We start from the raw sequence: 18,302 nt of genomic DNA on the forward strand, positions 1-18,302 counted from the left end.
CTCTCTCACCCAATCACTCAAAACTCACAACAATCAAGCTTAACTCCATCGTCTACTAGTATATTCGAGCTTGTATCGTGTTGGACAAAGCTTGGTTCGGCGTATTGTTGCTTGATTTGGACTCCGGAAGCTAGGGTTTGCATAATCTTCTTGATTTCGGTTTGGATACTTGAGGTAGGGAATTCTACCTCTCTTTATATGTTATTTGGGTTCTCATATGTCTTATTTGAGTATTTCCATGCTTTGTTTGAGCTTGTAGTGGTTGTTGTTTGGTCTGGATCAAAATCTGTTATCTGATGAAAAATCGCCAAATTCCGGATTCCTACCGGTAGGCCCGTCCTTTCTACCGGTAGAACGTTGTTGTGTTGCCAGAAAATTAGCTTCCTACCGGTAGAACTTTTCTCCTACCGGTAGCCTGTCTCAAAGTTTTCCTCGTGCAAAATGGTGGCCTTTCTGATCAGTTTTTGTACCGGTAGGATTTGTTCCCTACCGGTAGGAATATAAAAATTTCTTGGAACCTACCGGTACCAATTTTTCCTCTACCGGTAGAATTTCCGTGAACCTAAACTTTGTTCCTCCTGCTCATGGATTGTACCGGTAGACCACTGTTCCCTACCGGTAGGCCACCTGACAATTTTCAAACCTTTTGTGTCGTTGGAAATCGTTTGCTTCCTGAGTCTTTGACTATTCTATGGGAGTTTATATATTCTATTGTATAAAATGAGAAATCATGCAGCCAAGTTTGACTTCATTTGCCATGTGGTAAATTTATATGTTGGAGTTATTTAAATTGATGGAATTATTGAAGGATACACATGAGCTTCATGCACGATATTTGTTTGAACGATACACTCGAACTTGTGAACGACGCGCGAACAATCAGGGCCCATCGACGGGTGGGTGCCTGGCAGGGGATATCAGGGTCCCATAATTAGCCTGGCAGGAGCTAATGCTCAAAATAATTACTCAAGGCCTAACCTTCAAGGTGGGTGCTTGGCAGGGGATATCGGGGTCCCAAAATTAGCCCGGCAGGAGCTTCGGCTCAGACACATAAACGACACGACATATTGAGACATAAATCGAAAGGGTATGGTTTATGGGTTGAATAAAAGAAAATTTGGAGATTTTGGGACACTTGTACATGAAAATTGTGCTTCCTCCGTTGTCTTGTGATATTTTATCATTCGTTCATTCGTCTCGCTCATTTGCATATAGAGTTTGCGTAGACTTTTCTACTGGGCTAGTGTAGCTCAAGCCTTATATTATTTTCAGGTGCTAACCCGGGACCATAGCTTGCATTGCTTGGCGTGCTTGGAGTGTGGACATTAATTTTGAAAGCTAACCGAAGAAGTTACTTATTCATCTTTGTAAACTTATTTTGAAAGATGTATTTGTAACTTAAATTGTAATTCTTTTGACTCGGGATATTGTAACCACTGATTCTCTTTCGAACTTCACTACTTATGTTAAATCTGGGGCCTTTGAGCCGATGTCGTAATATTTTGGAACCGTGTGAACTTGGAAGTATTTGCTTTGGGAATGAGAATATAGTTATCTTTTGGGTACCGTACGGATATTTGTGAGTATTTTTATTATGTAAATCATTTATAATTATGTTTAAAATCGAGTACGTGACACCATGACAAATAAAAAGACTCATATTGGAAAGGCCAAAACAAGACAGATTTGGGTTCAAAAAACTGAGTTGATTTCTAATGCTGATGATGACCTTGATTCTCTAGATGACTATAGTTCATCCGGAGAGATTAACCTCACCTTTTGAGGCTAGGACATGGTTCTATAACCTAGGTTAATTGTTCTTGCATATCTCATTGCCTAGAGTTATGGAGTTTCATAGTTTTGTGTTTCTTTTGTTTCACATTTTTTTTTTGTTTTTAGTCTTTAAAAAAAAATATGGGGTTATAGGGATTGAGCATGATAGTCTTTGGTGCGTAGTTGAATATCACTGGATTTTATGAACATGTTCATCCAAATTTTTGTTGCACTTCTTTCATGGTATTCTCACTATAATTCAGTTTGAATGTTAATATATCATGAGTATTCGACATTATGTACACTAATCCATGTCTATTGGTCAGGTTCTCAAATAGGAATCACTCTTCTCATATGCTTCGTTTTATCTTGTGTCTTTCCTGAGTCGTGACCACCTTTATTTGGTTTCTGTTGATAGAGCCCTTGCTTATTTCAAAAAGAAAAGAAAAGAAGATAAAAAGAAAAGATAAGAAAAAGGATAATATATATCTTGGCTTTTGCTTATCCGGGCGTTCATCAAGTAACCGGACAATTAGGGTAAGGTATTTTCCCTCTGAGCGTTCGCGTCAAAAAATGGATAGACCTTGTGAAGGCACCCGTGTTGGACCATTTGCTTAGTAACCGGGCATTGGGTATAAGGTATTCTTACTCTCAATATTCGTGTCAAACAGCGGTGGGGTAAAAGTAAAAATACGGTATGAATTTCTATTGATTACTTATTAAACAACTGCCTGTTGTTGAGGGGGAGCTTATGATTAATTATCTGTGACTTGTATGTCAAACCTAAAGAGGTGTATCTTGTTGAGGGGGAGTCACTAGATAAACCTAAGCACTTGAGCATTTTGGCCCTGTTTTGAGTTGCTGAATTTTTTTGTCATGGATGCACACACACACACTTTCCTCCCATGTCGATGATCATGGTGTATTGCATTCCTTCTGCCTTGCATGGTGTTATATCATTAAGTGGTGCCTTAAAATTTGGATGTCTTTTTCATCTCATCTCATGATATAATACTTGCAATAAAGCTATCTCATGCTCGTATCTTCAGATTTATCGTTCTTTTTTAGCGTTTAATTTAATTGTGTTATTGAGTTTTGCGTGCCTGAATTTAGCTGCCATGTTATTTATGCTATTATTTGCGCTTCACTTAAATTTCTTATTTATCCTATTCACCCTTTGTCACTTCATGTCAAAAAGGGGGAGAATGATGAAAGGGAGAGTAGGTTGCCTATTGTTCTAATATGTTTGGATGTTTAGTTTTGTTTGCAGCTCCTCTACAACTCGATCTTAGTTCGTTAGTTTTTCGATGTAGTGTGTTTTGTCATGGAAGTGCCAAAGGGGGAGATTGTAAGGACCAAATTCCGGGGTCTTAATTGTATTGGCAATTCCGTTCGACAAAACACATATTTTATATCGAGTTGTAATTTTATTATTTTTTATAGGCTAGTGAGTTTGTATAGGATTAGAGTGGAAGGAATCTTTATTATTTGTAATCGATAGTGTATTGGTTAAAAAGGAGGTCGACTATTGCAACACGGCGATTTTGGCAAAGACCGATGGATGGAGGGATCAATCCGAATATCAATCGATACCTTCTGTTCTTAAATGAAAAGCAACGAAAAAAACAAAAGGGGTTTCTATATATGGACTTGTTTCTTCCTAGGTTTTGGAGGGGGCATTATATAAAGCAAAGTTTCAGAAAAAGAAAAGTGCGGCATATACTACACATATATATTCACGGCTTATAAGAGAAAGGTAGGTGGCTGTTCGAAGCAGAGATGGAAGCAACGGGTTTATTTGTGTGCTATTTGTGAAGGGATTTCTCTTAGGTTAATTGGAAGGCTTGTGGACTCAAGGCCGTTGGCAATCAAGATCACTGGGTGCGATGTACATGTGACTCGACAGGTAGTACTTAGAACGTTGTGAGGATTTACTACGTTTGGATAGGTATATCTGTAACTGCACAATGATTATAGTGATTTGATTCCTTCCCGTGGTTTTTACTCATTCTGGGGTTTTCCACGTATATCTTTGTGTTATGTGATTGATTGCTAGCGTAGTTTTTTAATTGATAGTATTAATTAGTGATTCACTTTCATACCATTAGGGTTTTTTATGGATTATTAGGGAATCCTGATTTTTCAAAGGCATTGGCTCAGTTCGTTGTTTCGTGTTTCAGAATAATATGACTATTCGATTACGATAAATTAGGTCAGAAGATATATAATTTTCTCTTGTGCAATATCATGTCAAGACATGACATGAGCATCACTAATCAAGTTGGTGATTCACAGGGAAACTTTTCAAATAATTCTCAAACTTTGACCTCATTGTCTAATAGGCATCCAAACTTTTGTTAAACTTTAATTACGCACCCAAACTATTGAACCGTTTTTCATAGCATAACACAACACCTCACACATTTCCATAGCCTAAACATCATCATCGGCCCTCCACTGTAGTCTCCTCCACCACCGGAAGTGGTTTCTCCTCCTTCATGCCTTCCCTAAAGATAGCTCTTCCATCTTGTCTACCACCGCCCTAGAGTTGTACATAATTTTCTCCCTAACCACCTCAGTTCCATTGCTCTCCGCCGGCTTTGATTTCCCCTGCACACTTGCGACGATGTTAACTGGGTTTGAAAACAGAGCAATCCCACTCTATCCAGGAAAACTTCTAATTTTGAAAACAAAATGCAATTGGGTTTGATTTTAAATGGGTTTGATTCTCTCTGTTTTGAATGGCTTTGATTCTCTCTGTTTCAAATGGCTTTTAAAACAGATCAATCCCACGTTTTCGATCTTAAACCTACCCACCATCCCTGTCTATTTCTCGATCCCTGATGAAGAATTTTTTTTTACCCTCCACCCCTACCCCAGAACCTGTTTATGAAAAGTAAAATAAACAAAATTGAGAGAGAGCACACAATGGAATCCATTCCGGTAAATTGTTCAAGACCAAAGCATAGTAGCATATACTACTTGGAAGAAGGATGAAAAAAAGCAAACCACAAACAACACTAGACCACAAGGATGCAACAAAATCAAACATCTAAAATCTCAAACAACCACAAGGTAGCTAGTCACCTAAACCAACACCCCCTATACTTTATAGCCTGTCCTACGAGAAGTTTTACAACGATACTATGAAAGGTAGCCCAAAATCGTCATTTTCTTGCTGATCATCTAATCATACATTGCTCCGACATTATCTCAAATAGCAACAAGAGCTTCATCTGTCTTTCACTGCGACGGAATATCAGAGAGAAAGAGAAACATGTGAGTACAAATACAAAAGCCAAATAATTCTGTAGACTTAGGCCTCCCTTTTTTTGGTGTTTGCGTACGAGACAATAAATCTAATTTACTCTATCGTATGTGATGCAGAGGTGATTGTTGCACTTGATTACATGGCCCAAGGAAGTACTAGTGGAGGCGCAATCCATGGTTGATGTGAAACAAGCCACATAACACAATTTGGTAGATCGCTCTAGAACCAGAATATTCTAGAAGTGCTCCAAATTTTCACATATTATTTGTAGTTCGAAAGAAACACACATTTACACATTTAGGAGACAAATCCGATCGTATATCTAATCCGAACAATCAAACAGGCGCCGATATCTTATTGACATAGCACCTGCAAACGTATACAAGGTGGAAAAATAAGTGTATAAAAAAGACGATTCTTATTTGAACTACCGAGTCTTTAGGGTACCTAATGATTGAAACTGGAATTCGATCATCATAAAGGTAAAATGGAGGAAGCAATTTCAAACGGCATAATAAACATATTGAATGCTATGCTGATAATTATTGTAGGGGAATTTGAAGTTAGCGCCTGCTTGAGAGCCAAATTACTGTTGTGCTTCACCCACGTTGGATAAATTTCCTATGGTTTGGAAGATGTATTCACGTGATTTTGGCTGTGAGCAAGGAATTGTTATTGGCATGGAAATCTACCAAGGGTGGTGTTTGATTTGGGAGTGGTTTCCTTAAAGATTGGAATCTTGGTGAAGCTTGGAGACCAAGTCCAAGTCTAATTAGGAAAAGAGAATCAGAGAAATACCAAATTGGTTAGCCATGCAATATATTGGTTTCCTTCCATACGGCTGTTATGGTTTGCATGTATATATACCTTGGTTTGGTACGAGATATATGTAATGTGTGTGAGAGATACACAATTGGTGAGAGCAAGAGAGAAAGTATATTGTGAGAGTGAGGGAGAGATAAAAATATTAGTGAGCATGGGCTTGGGGATTACTATTTTTCTATCTCATTGTACTCGATTAATATAGTGAAATTTCTCTTTTGTTTGTGGAGTAGGTATTGAGACCGAACCACGGAAATCTTGTATTCTTTATTTTTTTTGTGCTTGTTTAATTTTGTGGCGTGCTTCCGTTGCAGCAAGGGACTAAAAATCTCAACAATTAACATAACAGATTTGAATTTTTTATGCTAACTTCTGTGGTATCTGATAAAGATAAAAAGAAAAAAAAAAGGAGCCGAATTTTGCCTTCTCAGATATAACTGATTCTCATTCCTCTTGGCATTTACAGAATGTGTACCTTAGTCTAGAAGAGCACGTTTAGTACCAGCAATTTCTTTACTTGTCCAATTACATTCGGGACCTTAATGTGAAGTTGTCGTTTGGGGAGATTTTAATGATAGTTTATCTCCGGAGGAAAAGCGGGGAGGTATGTAGCATAGTCGAGGAAGCTGTGGGCGTTTCCAAACTTTACTCAACGATTGTGGTTTGGTGGATTTGGGCTTTCGGGGCTATCCGTTTACCTGGCGTACTAACTGTAGTGGAACTGATTTCATTGAATCCCATTTGGACAGAGTATTTGTTTCTTCCTCCTGGAATACCCAACATCACCAGGCTGTGGTGGAACATCTAGAATGTGTGGGATCCGATCATATGGCTTTGCTTTTGTGCACTAAGCCTAACACCAGGCAATATGCTACCCCGTTCCGCTTCGTCACCCGGTAGTTTGAATAGGACGAATTAAGTTAAGCAAATTGTGAAGACTCGGTGGAGAGATGACATTGTGGGGTCTCGGCTGTTCTGTATTAGCCAAAAAATCAAGAAGTGCAGGTTGGCTTTGAATTCTTGGAGGTCATCCAAAAGTTTGAATTCTAGAAAGGAGATTGATGGCATTAAGGAGGAAGTTGATTGACTGGAAGCACGTGGGCGCGAATTTCACTTGAAGGAGATTGCAGGTTCGGAGGATGATTTGGCCAAAGCATGGGAAAAGGAAGAATTGTATTGGAAGCAAAAGCCGCATCAGAAGTGGCTTCAGTTTGGAGATCGTAACACTTCCTTTTTTCATGCAAGCACGGTTGGCAAGACGTAGGCGTATTCACATTTCGGGAATTGAAAATTCAGCAGGGGTTTGGACTGCTTTTTTATGCTAACTTCTCAGATATGACTGCTTTTTCTCCTTTTTGTTCTAAAGAGAACCTACTACTAGAGATTTTTACATGACTATAAAATCACCTTTTTGTATCTGATCGCGGGGGAAATTGACATGATGCCAATTTCCTGGCCTACCATGATCATCATCCCAATTGCTAGCTACAAGGAAAGAGTTTACATGTGATTCATACGACACTCTTTTAGTCAAAATCATTGTTCCTAGTTCACTTAAGTTCAAAAGCACGTTAAACTAGTAGATTCAACATGTGTAATTAATTAATTGTGTAACTGGTTCTCAGAGGATTCACACAGTTTTAATTTTGGGTACGATTGTTGAAAGCGTGGAAAATTTGATGTATTGAGCGAACCCTCTCCTGGGTTGCATGCGATTATGTCTAATATGAAGAAAGACCATCAACACTATCTTCAAAATGTAATACCAGATGAACTACGCTATAGGAGTTCCATTTCTAAAATACCAACTAGATTGCAAGAAAATAAATACTAAACCAATATAGTTGTAACCTGGCTAATTCGTTAACAATTGTGAGATGTAAGCTTTTAGGAGATCATACCTGAAAATGCTATCAATGTTTGTTACTTTCTTCTTGCCACTGTGTCAGTAACCATTCTCCTCAATCTTATCACCTTTTTAGGCATTTCTCTTTCAGCAAGTCTTACAAAGAATTTAGGTCTACCAATTAAGAACATCAGAGATCCCAGAAAGAGTCGAAGTGTCATTCCACACCCATAACCTATCACCACAACTTTTCAAAAAAATGCATCAATATCTGAATCATCTTCCTCCTGTTCTAACACCGCTGGCTATACTTTTGTTCGATTATTGTCTTCACATTCCTTCGACAATGGCAACCCACATAATCCTGAGTTCCCAACATATGAAACATTCTCAAATGCATTAAATTGTTTACCCCGGGGTATGGGTCCATGGAGAAGGTTCCACGAAAGATTCAAGAATGCAAGAAACGTCAAACTTGTTAATTGGCTTGGAATTCTTTCGGTGAGCTGGTTAGAGGAAATGTCTAATGATTCAAGGCTTTCCATATCTCCCAAAGACGATGGAATATGGCCAGTGAGGCTATTATGAGAAAAATTAAGCACTATGAGAGAATTAAGCTTTCCAATGACATTTGGAATCTCTCCACTGAAATTGTTTGATGAAAAATCAATTGTTGTGAAGATAGTCAAAATTCTCAGTAGTTCTCTCTCAAGCACCTTTATTGTCACTATGACAGAGTCGTGATAATAACTATTCACATCACTCTCGTAGCTTTTCCCCGGCATAGTTTTGTTCTGCATAGCTTGGAAATATTCGAAATATCTCACTGGCAAATCGCCAGTGAACTCATTGTAGGACAAGTCACAAATTCGAAGCTTAGGAAAAGGAAATTTACTCTTCGAAGCGTTTATGGGACCATGAAATCGGTTGGATCGTACGACAAGAACTTGCAGCTCAAGAAGAGTCTCCAACCAATATGGAAATGTGTCATTAATCTTGTTGTTTCCGACCTTTAGAACTTCCAAGCTTGTACAATCTGCCAATGATCTTGGCAGTGGTCCTTCAAGTTGATTTCCACTCAAATCAAGACTTCGTAATTGGTTTGGCTTTGAAAATGCCAAGGGAAGGGTTCCCGTAAATTCATTGGAGCGCAGATTCAACACCGAGAGTACACTACTAAAATTCTCCAAACATTGTGGAACCGCACCGCTCAATTTGTTGTGAGACAAATCAAGAATCCGAAGGGAACTCGCATTGCAAATTAAGGAAGGAATTTGTCCACTAAGATTGTTCTTTGAGATGAAAAAGATTTGTATGAAGGTGGGTGGAATGGGAAGTGGTCCTTGAAGTAAATTGGAACGAAGATCAAGTGTTTTTAGTCCCTCCCAGGGAAGTTGCTTTATGTTGGTGAGAAGTGAAAACTCTCATTTTTGGCAAAGGCGTGAATGCGTTGAGCGCGGGCGTGCCAAGACTTGTAACGCCTAACTTTTGATGAAGATTCCTGTGAATCTTGACTTCTAACGTGAGAGCGAATACGTGTGACCCAAAGGTTAAAGATACAATGAGGTTCGTGGTTTGCCACACAGTTGTGGACTTAAAATCTCCTAGTCGTATAGGAAATGGAACGTAAAATGTGAACTTTATTACTCCGGGATAATAAAGTTTGTACAAGAAAAGTAAAAGATCCAAACTACTTGATGAAGTAAGTTTGAATGGGGTTTGAGCACGAAGTACTCTATAGGCTACTTTGTTGAAGGTAGGAAAGTATGCTTCGATGGAAAGGCTTTGGTTGTAAGTGTTGAGCTTTGATTGGTGTTGGACCCCTTTTTCATCTTCTGAACTTGCATTTATAGGCACAGCAGTAAGCTGATTCAGGCCTGAATCCGAATTATGCTTTGCTCCATAAGCTGACATGTGTCCCATGATGCTCCACTTTTCATGCATATTTGATCATGGGCAGTTTTTATGGCAGTTTAAGGGTTCATGGGTGACATGGCAGTAACTTCCCACTACTCCCTCTTTGTAAGCATTTGACACATGGCTAATTGACATTGACTAAGTCAATTGGCCTTTTGAACTTTGGAAAATAACCGCCAGCAATAGCAACCGAATCCCTAAATCTGTGGGCTGCTCCATGCGGACCAAATCAACGTTCCTTTAGTGGGCCCAACCGTACGTTCCTTTAGTGGGCCCAACCGTGGGCTTGCTTCTTGGGTCAAACTGTGACCGTGGGCTGCGTGTTTTTTGGACCCAAATGACAAATCCTCATGGCCCAATATTTATTCCATGCTCAATTACTCAGCTTCGGCCCAAATTAATTAACGAATCCAATAAAAGCCCAATCACGACAAGCCCGACCCGCGGTGCCAAAAACAGGTATAAACATTGCCCCCCCTACGCCTTGATTCTGTTAAGATTAAGGCGTTTAGAGACGTCTAGTTTTTGGCATCCAAACAGATCTTGATGTAGGCAATATTTTATCAAGCCCAAACATGGCCTAATATTTTTCCTATGTAGAGACTTTAAACACAAAATTGAGCTAAAGTGCCATTCTGCATTAATAAGCACAACTAAATCAACCCGCGCTTAAGGATTTTCATATGGATCTTTTATCAAACACGTGGTGGGGTATAAAAAATGCACAAACACAGTTCAAATGGTACTCGAAAATGTAGCTTTCTATTTCGTTGTAAAAACCAGAGCAAATTAAAATAGAAGAAGAAGAAAGCAACAGTACTTATGCAAACGCCTACGCTGGTGAATACTCTCAAATTCCTTTGATGTTTACGTAAACTCTCTCTTGGTGCAAAATCTGAAAGTACTACGATTCCTGAAGATGATATTCCCCTCCAACGATTTAGCCTCACATTGAATGGAGTCAATTAAACGCTACAAGATGGAATCAACTCGAAGAGAAAGAGACTTACCGTCACACTAGCAAGGACGTCGGAGTGAGTCGTCACCGGAATGAGGTCGTCGAACTAGAACAAGCAGGGGGGAGAGAGAGTTAGACGAGAGAACTTCGGTATTTGCAGAATTGCTTGACATGGAGAGGGAGAGAGATGGGTAATTGGTTAATTGATAGACTAGATTATTCAGTTTCAAACCAACCGTTTAAAATCATGGTGCATACGGTACACAACCTAATAACTGGTGAGTACCATAGGTCTCCCTATATGTTTTTTTTTTTTGGTCAAAACTTAAAGGTGCTTTCATTGATACGAAATCATACATCGATAATGGGTGGCTGCCCCAAGGAGGGAGGAAAGCAACCATAAAGGATGTCTAAACTCATAAACGAACATTCAAGACCTCACACAAGACTCGGCTCCGACCTACCATCAAAACGACGTAGAAAACCCACCACAAAAATGCCCATAACGAATAAGAGAAAGTCCCACATGGGAGAAGAAAACCAACAAAAACAGCAAACAAAAACTAAAGGAAAACTTGTAAGAAAACAATAGATCCATGTGCCTAAGTCCAACCACCCAAAAACGAAGATCAAGTCGACCCTCACTGATGCTGCCACCACTACCACAAGGGCGGCCGAGATATAGCAAATACCACGGATCACCACAGCCCACCGTACAACACCATTCTACCTCCGTCCCTTTATGTTGATGAGGTCTCATTTTCTTGATTTATAGAAAGACAAGTTGATATTGAGAGGAAAATTTAGAGTTGTCTATCTACTTCAATAAGACTAGGCTTTCTAAAGTCTCAACACGCTTTTAGGTAGACATCTTCATACATTTCAAATGCACTTTCACATATTCCACAATATCCACACACTTCAACAAATACAACCCAAAGAAAATGTTTGAAACCAAATCATTACTAGATGAAAATGAAGCAAAAAAAAAACCACAAACAACATCAGACGAGAAGGGTGTACCACAATCAAAGCAAAATAACGATTAACAAACAGTAACATGAAATGCAGCCCAAACTCGTCATTTTCTTGCCCATATATATATCTTCCCATCCTATATTCCAACGATATGTCATGTAGCAACAAAGCTTCCTTCCTAGCTTGTACCTGCAATGGGAATTTACGAGGGTGAAAAAAACACATAAGCACGAATGCCGGTTAACCTTGATGACACGTACATGACGAGCCTATTTGATTGGGCCGGCTTATGATGAGGGTAATTACTGATACCACTTGTCCTAGTTTTGTAAACACAAATTTTGTGGGTTTGGGTTTGATTCCTCTACCAATTGCAGCAATCCAAGTCACGGTCGAAGGAAATTTTAACCAAAGCAATCAAACATGATCTAACGTCTTATTGACATAATACCTACCAGGTGAAAATAAGTTGACAAGTACGGTTTATTCGTTGTATGCTGCTGTAAGTCTTGTTTTTCACTAGCAAGCAATAATAAATGGACTTGAATCAATATGAAGATGAAATGGATGAACCAAATTCAATCCACATATTGGAATGGGATAGCAACAGATTTCCTAATTGAGAAGTCATGAAATGAAAGAGCGTTAACATGCAGCTCATACCTGACAATGCGATCGATGTTTGCTAGTTTCTTCCCGCCACTGTGTCTGCAACCGTTCTCCTCAATCTTATCACCTTCTTAGGCAACTTTCTTTCAGCAAGTTTGACAAAGAATCTAGGTCTACCAATTAAGAACATGAGAGATCCTATAAAGAGTCCCAGTGTCATTCCACACCCATACCCTATCACCACAATTTTCCAAGTAAATCCATCAAAATTTGAATCATCTTCCTCATGTTGTAACACCGGTGGCTGTACTTTTTTTTGATTAACTCCACATTCCTTCGACAATGGAAACCCACATAATCCAAAGTTCCCAGCATATGAATCATTCTCAAATGTATTAAACTGTCGACCATTGGGTATGGCTCCATGGAGACGGTTGCACGAAAGGTTCAAGACCGCAAGAAATGTCAAACTTGTTAATTGGCTTGGAATTATGCCGGTGAGGTGGTTAGAAGAGATGTCTAATGATTCAAGGCTCATCAAGTCTCCCAAAGATTCAGGAATATGGCCTGTAAGACGGTTATGAGAAAAATTAAGCACTTTGAGGGTATAGAGCTTTCCAACGGCATTTGGAATTTCTCCACTGAAATTGTTGGATGAAAGGTCGATTGTTGTGAAGATAGTCAAAATTCTCACCAGTTCGATCTCAAGGCCCTTCATTGTTATTATCAGAGAATCGTGATAACTGCCAGTCGCACCACTCATGTATTTTTCGTTCGGCATGGTACTGTTCTTCATTGCTTGGAAATGTTCGAAATACCCCGCAGGCAAATAGCCGGTGAACGCGTTGTAGGAGAGGTCAACAATTCGAAGCTTAGGAAAGGAAAAATTACTCTTGGAAGTGTTCATAGGACCATGAAATTGATTGGATCGAATAACAAGAATCTGCAACTCAGGAAGAGTTCCCAACCAATATGGAAATGTGTCATCAATCTTGTTGTTTCCAACGTTTAGAACTTCCAAGCTTGTACAATTCACTAAAGATCTTGGCAGTTGTCCTTCAAATTGATTTCCACTCAAATCAAGACTTCGTAATTTGTTGGGCTTCGCAAACTCCAAAGGAAAGGTTCCCTTAAATCCATTGGAGCGCAGATTTAACACCGTGAGAATACTACTAGAATTACCCAAACATTGTGGAACCGCACCGCTCAAATTGTTGTGAGACAAATCAAGAATCTGAAGGAAACTCGCATTGCAAAGCAATGAAGGAATCTCTCCGGTAAGACTATTGTTTGACATCAAAAAGTACTGTATGAAGGGGGGTGGAATGGGAAGTGGTCCTTGAAGCAAATTGGAACGAAGATCAAGAATCTCTAGTTGCTCCCAGGAAAATTGCTTTACGTCTGTGAGAAAGTTGTGAGAAAGATTCAAATACCTCAGAGAAGCCTTCCCGATGAACTCAACCCAGTTCAGAATCTGCCCGTGAATTCTATTGGTAGAAAGATCTAGGACTTCAAGATTCTCTGAGGATCTTAAGAAATCAGGGAACACCTCAATGTTGCAAGACGACATATAGACATTGCTAAGGTTGGGAAGGGTATTGTTGACATTGCTTCCAATGACCACCGAAAGATTAGTGTTGGAAATATCAAGGTACTCAACATTTTTTAGTATATGCAGATCCACAACACCACTCAGATCATTTGATGCAAGAGATAGCCAGGTTAGATTTACAAGAGTTGAAATTGACTGTGGAATGGGGCCACGAAGTTTATTGTCACTCAAGGAAATGGATCTCAATGGTAAATGATGCTGGAACTCAGGGATTTCGCCAGTTAAATTATTGGAACTCAAGTCTAAATCAATCAATGACGGAAGAGTAAACAACGATGGAGGTATTACCCCACTAAAAGAGTTATAAGATGAGTAGAGCGCTCGCAGGTTTTGAAAACCACTTAAATTGAAAGGGATGGGACCTGTGAGTTGATTGTAAGATATATATAGAAGACTAAGTTGTTTCAAGTTCGCAAGCCAGAGTGGAAATCCACCAATCAAATTGTTATCCCCTAGATATAAAGTCTCCAGCTTTGTGAACTCGGCAAAAAGAGGAATTCTGCCTTCGAGGTTGATGGAGGAAAGTCCTAACAGAGTGAGTTGCTTGAGATTTGAGAGAGTAGATAGGACTTCACCGTCAAAACCATTTCCCGACAAATCTAGTTCACGGATCTGCGTAAGGTTCTCCAGAGATTTAGGAATGGAACCCCGTAATTTGCACAAAGCAAGATTCAAGTAATTCAAAGACTTGAGAAAACCAATGGAATTAGGTAGTTTTCTAGATAAACTCGTCCGATGGAGATCCAAGGATTTCAAAGACTTGAGATTGCCAATTGAATTAGGTAGTTTTCCAGATAAACTCGTCTCATAGAGATGCAAGGATTTCAAAGACTTGAGATTGCCAATTGAATCAGGTAGTTCTCCGGACAAATTAGTATAAGAAAGATCCAACTCCTTTAGAGAACTACCACTACCCCAAGTTGATTTTGGTAAATTGACAATAAGATCTTCGTTGTTTTGTAACAAGAGCCTCTGCAAGTTTGGAAGGTGGAAAATGCTATCAGGGAAGTTCCCTAACAATTCGGTCCATGACAGGTCTAGAGCTGTTAAAGAAGACAAATTCGTCAAGGACTCGGGTAAACTAGAAGATATATTTACCTCAATTAGGATGAGTTCTTGTAACTGGGTTAGGTTTCTTACGAGAATTTTGAAATGGAGCGGTTCAAGTTTCAGCCAATAAGAAGAAAGATCAAGTGAAATCAGTTTGGACAGGAGGGAGAGTTCAGATGGGATTGAACCTGAAAAAGTAGACCAGGATAGGTTGAGGTGCGTCAAACTTGCAAAGCTGCCAAATGCATGTGAAATGCGAGAGAAATTGAAGTGATTGTTTGCCAGATTGAGCCGTTGGAGGTGAGAAAGCTGGAAAAGGCTGCTATTGGGTTGGATTGTACCATAGAGCTGGCTACAACTGAGATCAAGCCCAATCACGTGACCAGTCAACCCATTGCACGTGACCCCATCCCACTCACAACAATCATGAGCTGCGTTCTCATCCCAAGACAGGGTCTTTGGATATGAAGGAATACCAATATAATCACAATAGTAAGAAGCACTGCTATTTATAGTAAACATATGCTTAAATTGCAGCAGCGCAGACCTCTGATCATGACGACACAAGGGGTTGTTTGCAGAAGAAGCAAAAGACGGCCGGAGAGACAATGAGGAAAAAGCGACCTGATATTGCGAGAAACAGAGAAGGATTTGAAATAGCCAAGTTAATGCCCCCATCATTTGTTAAAATGAAAAGAAATACGCCTAACAGGTTGAGAAGAAAGAGAAAAGATGAGAAGGGGCTTTGGGTGATTATGGGAGTACTCACTAGCTTGCCCTTTATAACGGCCGGAGTACTGATTGCATAAGCAAATACTCACTCATTAAAATATTTTCTCTTAATTTTTGTTAGAATTGGGTAGAATATTTACATCACATTGTTCGCCTCGATGAAAACAATTAGAAAAGCATAAAAAGTATAACTAAAGTAGGAAAAAGTTCATTTAAGATGACGAAAATGACTAAAAAAAGACTGTGGCTTTATATGGATTTTTTTAGACTTCGGTGCATATTTTTATTCTTTTCAATTTCTCTCATTGAAACTAATGATGTAATGTAAAAATTGACCGAAACTGTTGACTAGGCTAAGGGACGGAGTTCTTTCTTTTTTGTCAATATTGTACATAACAGCGGGAGTTAGTGGGAGTGTTAGAAGTTAGTATTATGGGCCGGCCCAGGGGTGAGTCCAGTAAGCCCTTGGGCTTGGGCAACCCTGGGCTAGGGCAACAAAAATAGAAAAATTTGATGATATATAAGAAAAGAATTTGTATACCATAGATGCACTCGTGGATTATGGCATTGGTGGGATTATGGCATTGTCTCATACTTCCAAGTCAAGTCAATATGTTGATCAAAACTCTTGGCCACGGGAAAAGATATTTTCGTCAATTCCATCGGGGATCAGCTCCCCTCCGTACTCCATCTCTCCGTACTCCTCTAAACTTCCAATTTTTAACCATATCTCGAGCCCAAAACTATGATCTAAACTATTTATCTAGTAGAACACGCAAAAATATGAGTTTACAAAAAATATTAGTGTGGCTTGAGTTTTATAGACGCACAGACATATGGAAATATTGTCATGCAAAATGAACGGTAAATATTTTCCACAGTTTAACCTTACAATTAACAAGATGAATAGTTCGGATCATAATTTTGCTCTTAACATGTGGTACTCCACTTGTGTTGTACGTGATTGGTAAATACTGTATACCCATAACTTTTGAATTGATAAACTAGGAAACAAAATGGCATTGCTCCAAAAGCACTCAATAATCCCTATGCATTTTGGTTTTTTCGTTTTGTCCATGTAATGTAATTTTGGCAAAAAGATTTCAAATTGTGTCTACAAATTAAAGAACTCGTCAACTCTACTAATAGAAAGTTTCAACATTAGTCTGCGTTATTGTTTGTGAAACTTTACAGATTTCATGGATGTAACAATCATTTGTATTTTAAACATTTGTAACACCATCCATTTTTTCATGATTACAGTTTTCAATGATTCAGATTTCAATGATTACAGTTTTTTTTTTTTTGGGCTATCAATTAAACAGTTGATTACGTTGTGAAAAAAATGCAGCTTGACTCGCCAGATAAGGTTTTGCAATTGCAGACCACTTCTCATTTTAAAGTTTAGTTGAGAACCTATCCCAAAGCAAGCATAAGTGGTAATCCCCCTTTCATTATTGCTATTACTTCATAGTACAGATTATGACATTTACCATTTAAGACATGTCTTCTGCAGTATATTTACCTTTTCACTTGAATTTTGATTACATTCACCAACCAAATATTAATTGGTACTACTCTACTAGTTTTGTTCCATTTTGCTTGCTTACCCTTGTTCTTCATTTCAAACAAAAGAGCTGCAATTGAAGAAATAGAATGGAGAACACCAAATTTGTTAACGTCTCGCAAAATTTCAACTTCCAAATTCCAAATTTCCGCCCCCCCGCCCCCCGATTGTTTGGTCGGAGTATGCGTTTCAATTTGGGCCATTGTGGTGGTAGTTTACCTGCATTCTCTCTTTATATGTACTCTGTTTTTTTTTTTACTTTCCAATGGCATGTGCTCTGTTTTTTCCCCAATGAACTTCGGTTCTTTGTTTCTTTCAAGACCAAGTTTGCATTCAAAGGCAGATAGAAGAAAATGAAATAAATAGGCGAGTGAGATGTAAAGAAGACGCTTCTGGATTAACACACTAGAAGGAAACATAGGTAGTAGAAACAGAGTTCAGTAGCAATGAAGATTGAAGGCTAATACAATTGCAGGGTGTAATCTCTTTCCTTCAAAATTGGTTGGGGCTTTCGTACCAGAGGGATGGCGAGACACTGGCTGCGATGGTGTGACGGCGGCGATGGTTGTGTGTCGGACCGGCGGCGGTGAGGTGGGGGAGGGCGTCGATTTTGTGTGACACCCTGCTAATCCTCGTTAATGTATATACAATATTGGCAATTGGTCGAAGCTTGCACTGACCTGGGTTCGAAATGCAGCAAGAGCTAGAAACTAGGATTTTTTTCCCGTATGAAAATGTCTATTGTGACGAAAAAATTCGTCACCGATTCCTTATATTGGCAACATAAATTTTTTCAGTGATGGATCACCTTTGGCGATGAATTTTGTCGTGGCTAGAAGTATTAATTGGTGACAAAAAATTTCGTAGTCGAAAAGCATTAATAGGCGAGGGAAAAAATTTCGTCACCAATTATTCATTTTTTGCAATGAAATATTTCGTCATCAAAAGCCACTATTGGTGACGAAAAATAGATTTCGTCACTAGGTGGAAATCATTGACAACCTTTAGTCGATAAATAATTTTTCCTCACTCATATAATTTGTGACGAAAAAACAGGTTTCTTAATAATATTAATAAAATATTAATATTTTGCTCTTTATAACGAAGTGCTCTAGCATTACCACTCATTGACTCAGACTTCCAAGTCAAGTCAATATGTGGAAAATT

The 18,302-nt window shown here is 38.9% G+C and overlaps 1 protein-coding gene across 1 annotated transcript; it reads right to left on the reverse strand.

The window, feature by feature from the left end:
- Positions 1-11,638: 11,638 nt before the first annotated feature.
- LOC131301156 (receptor-like protein 50) lies at positions 11,639-15,602 on the reverse strand. Its single transcript, XM_058327338.1, has 2 exons — positions 12,229-15,602; positions 11,639-11,754 (listed from the first exon to the last, which is right to left on the reverse strand). The coding sequence occupies exon 1, from the start codon at positions 15,515-15,517 to the stop codon at positions 12,251-12,253; it is 3,267 nt and encodes a 1,088-aa protein (XP_058183321.1). The 5' UTR covers positions 15,518-15,602; the 3' UTR covers positions 11,639-11,754; positions 12,229-12,250.
- Positions 15,603-18,302: the final 2,700 nt, after the last annotated feature.

Source organism: Rhododendron vialii, chromosome 1a, assembly GCF_030253575.1.
Source record: "Rhododendron vialii isolate Sample 1 chromosome 1a, ASM3025357v1".
Classification (NCBI taxonomy): Eukaryota; Viridiplantae; Streptophyta; class Magnoliopsida; order Ericales; family Ericaceae; genus Rhododendron; species Rhododendron vialii.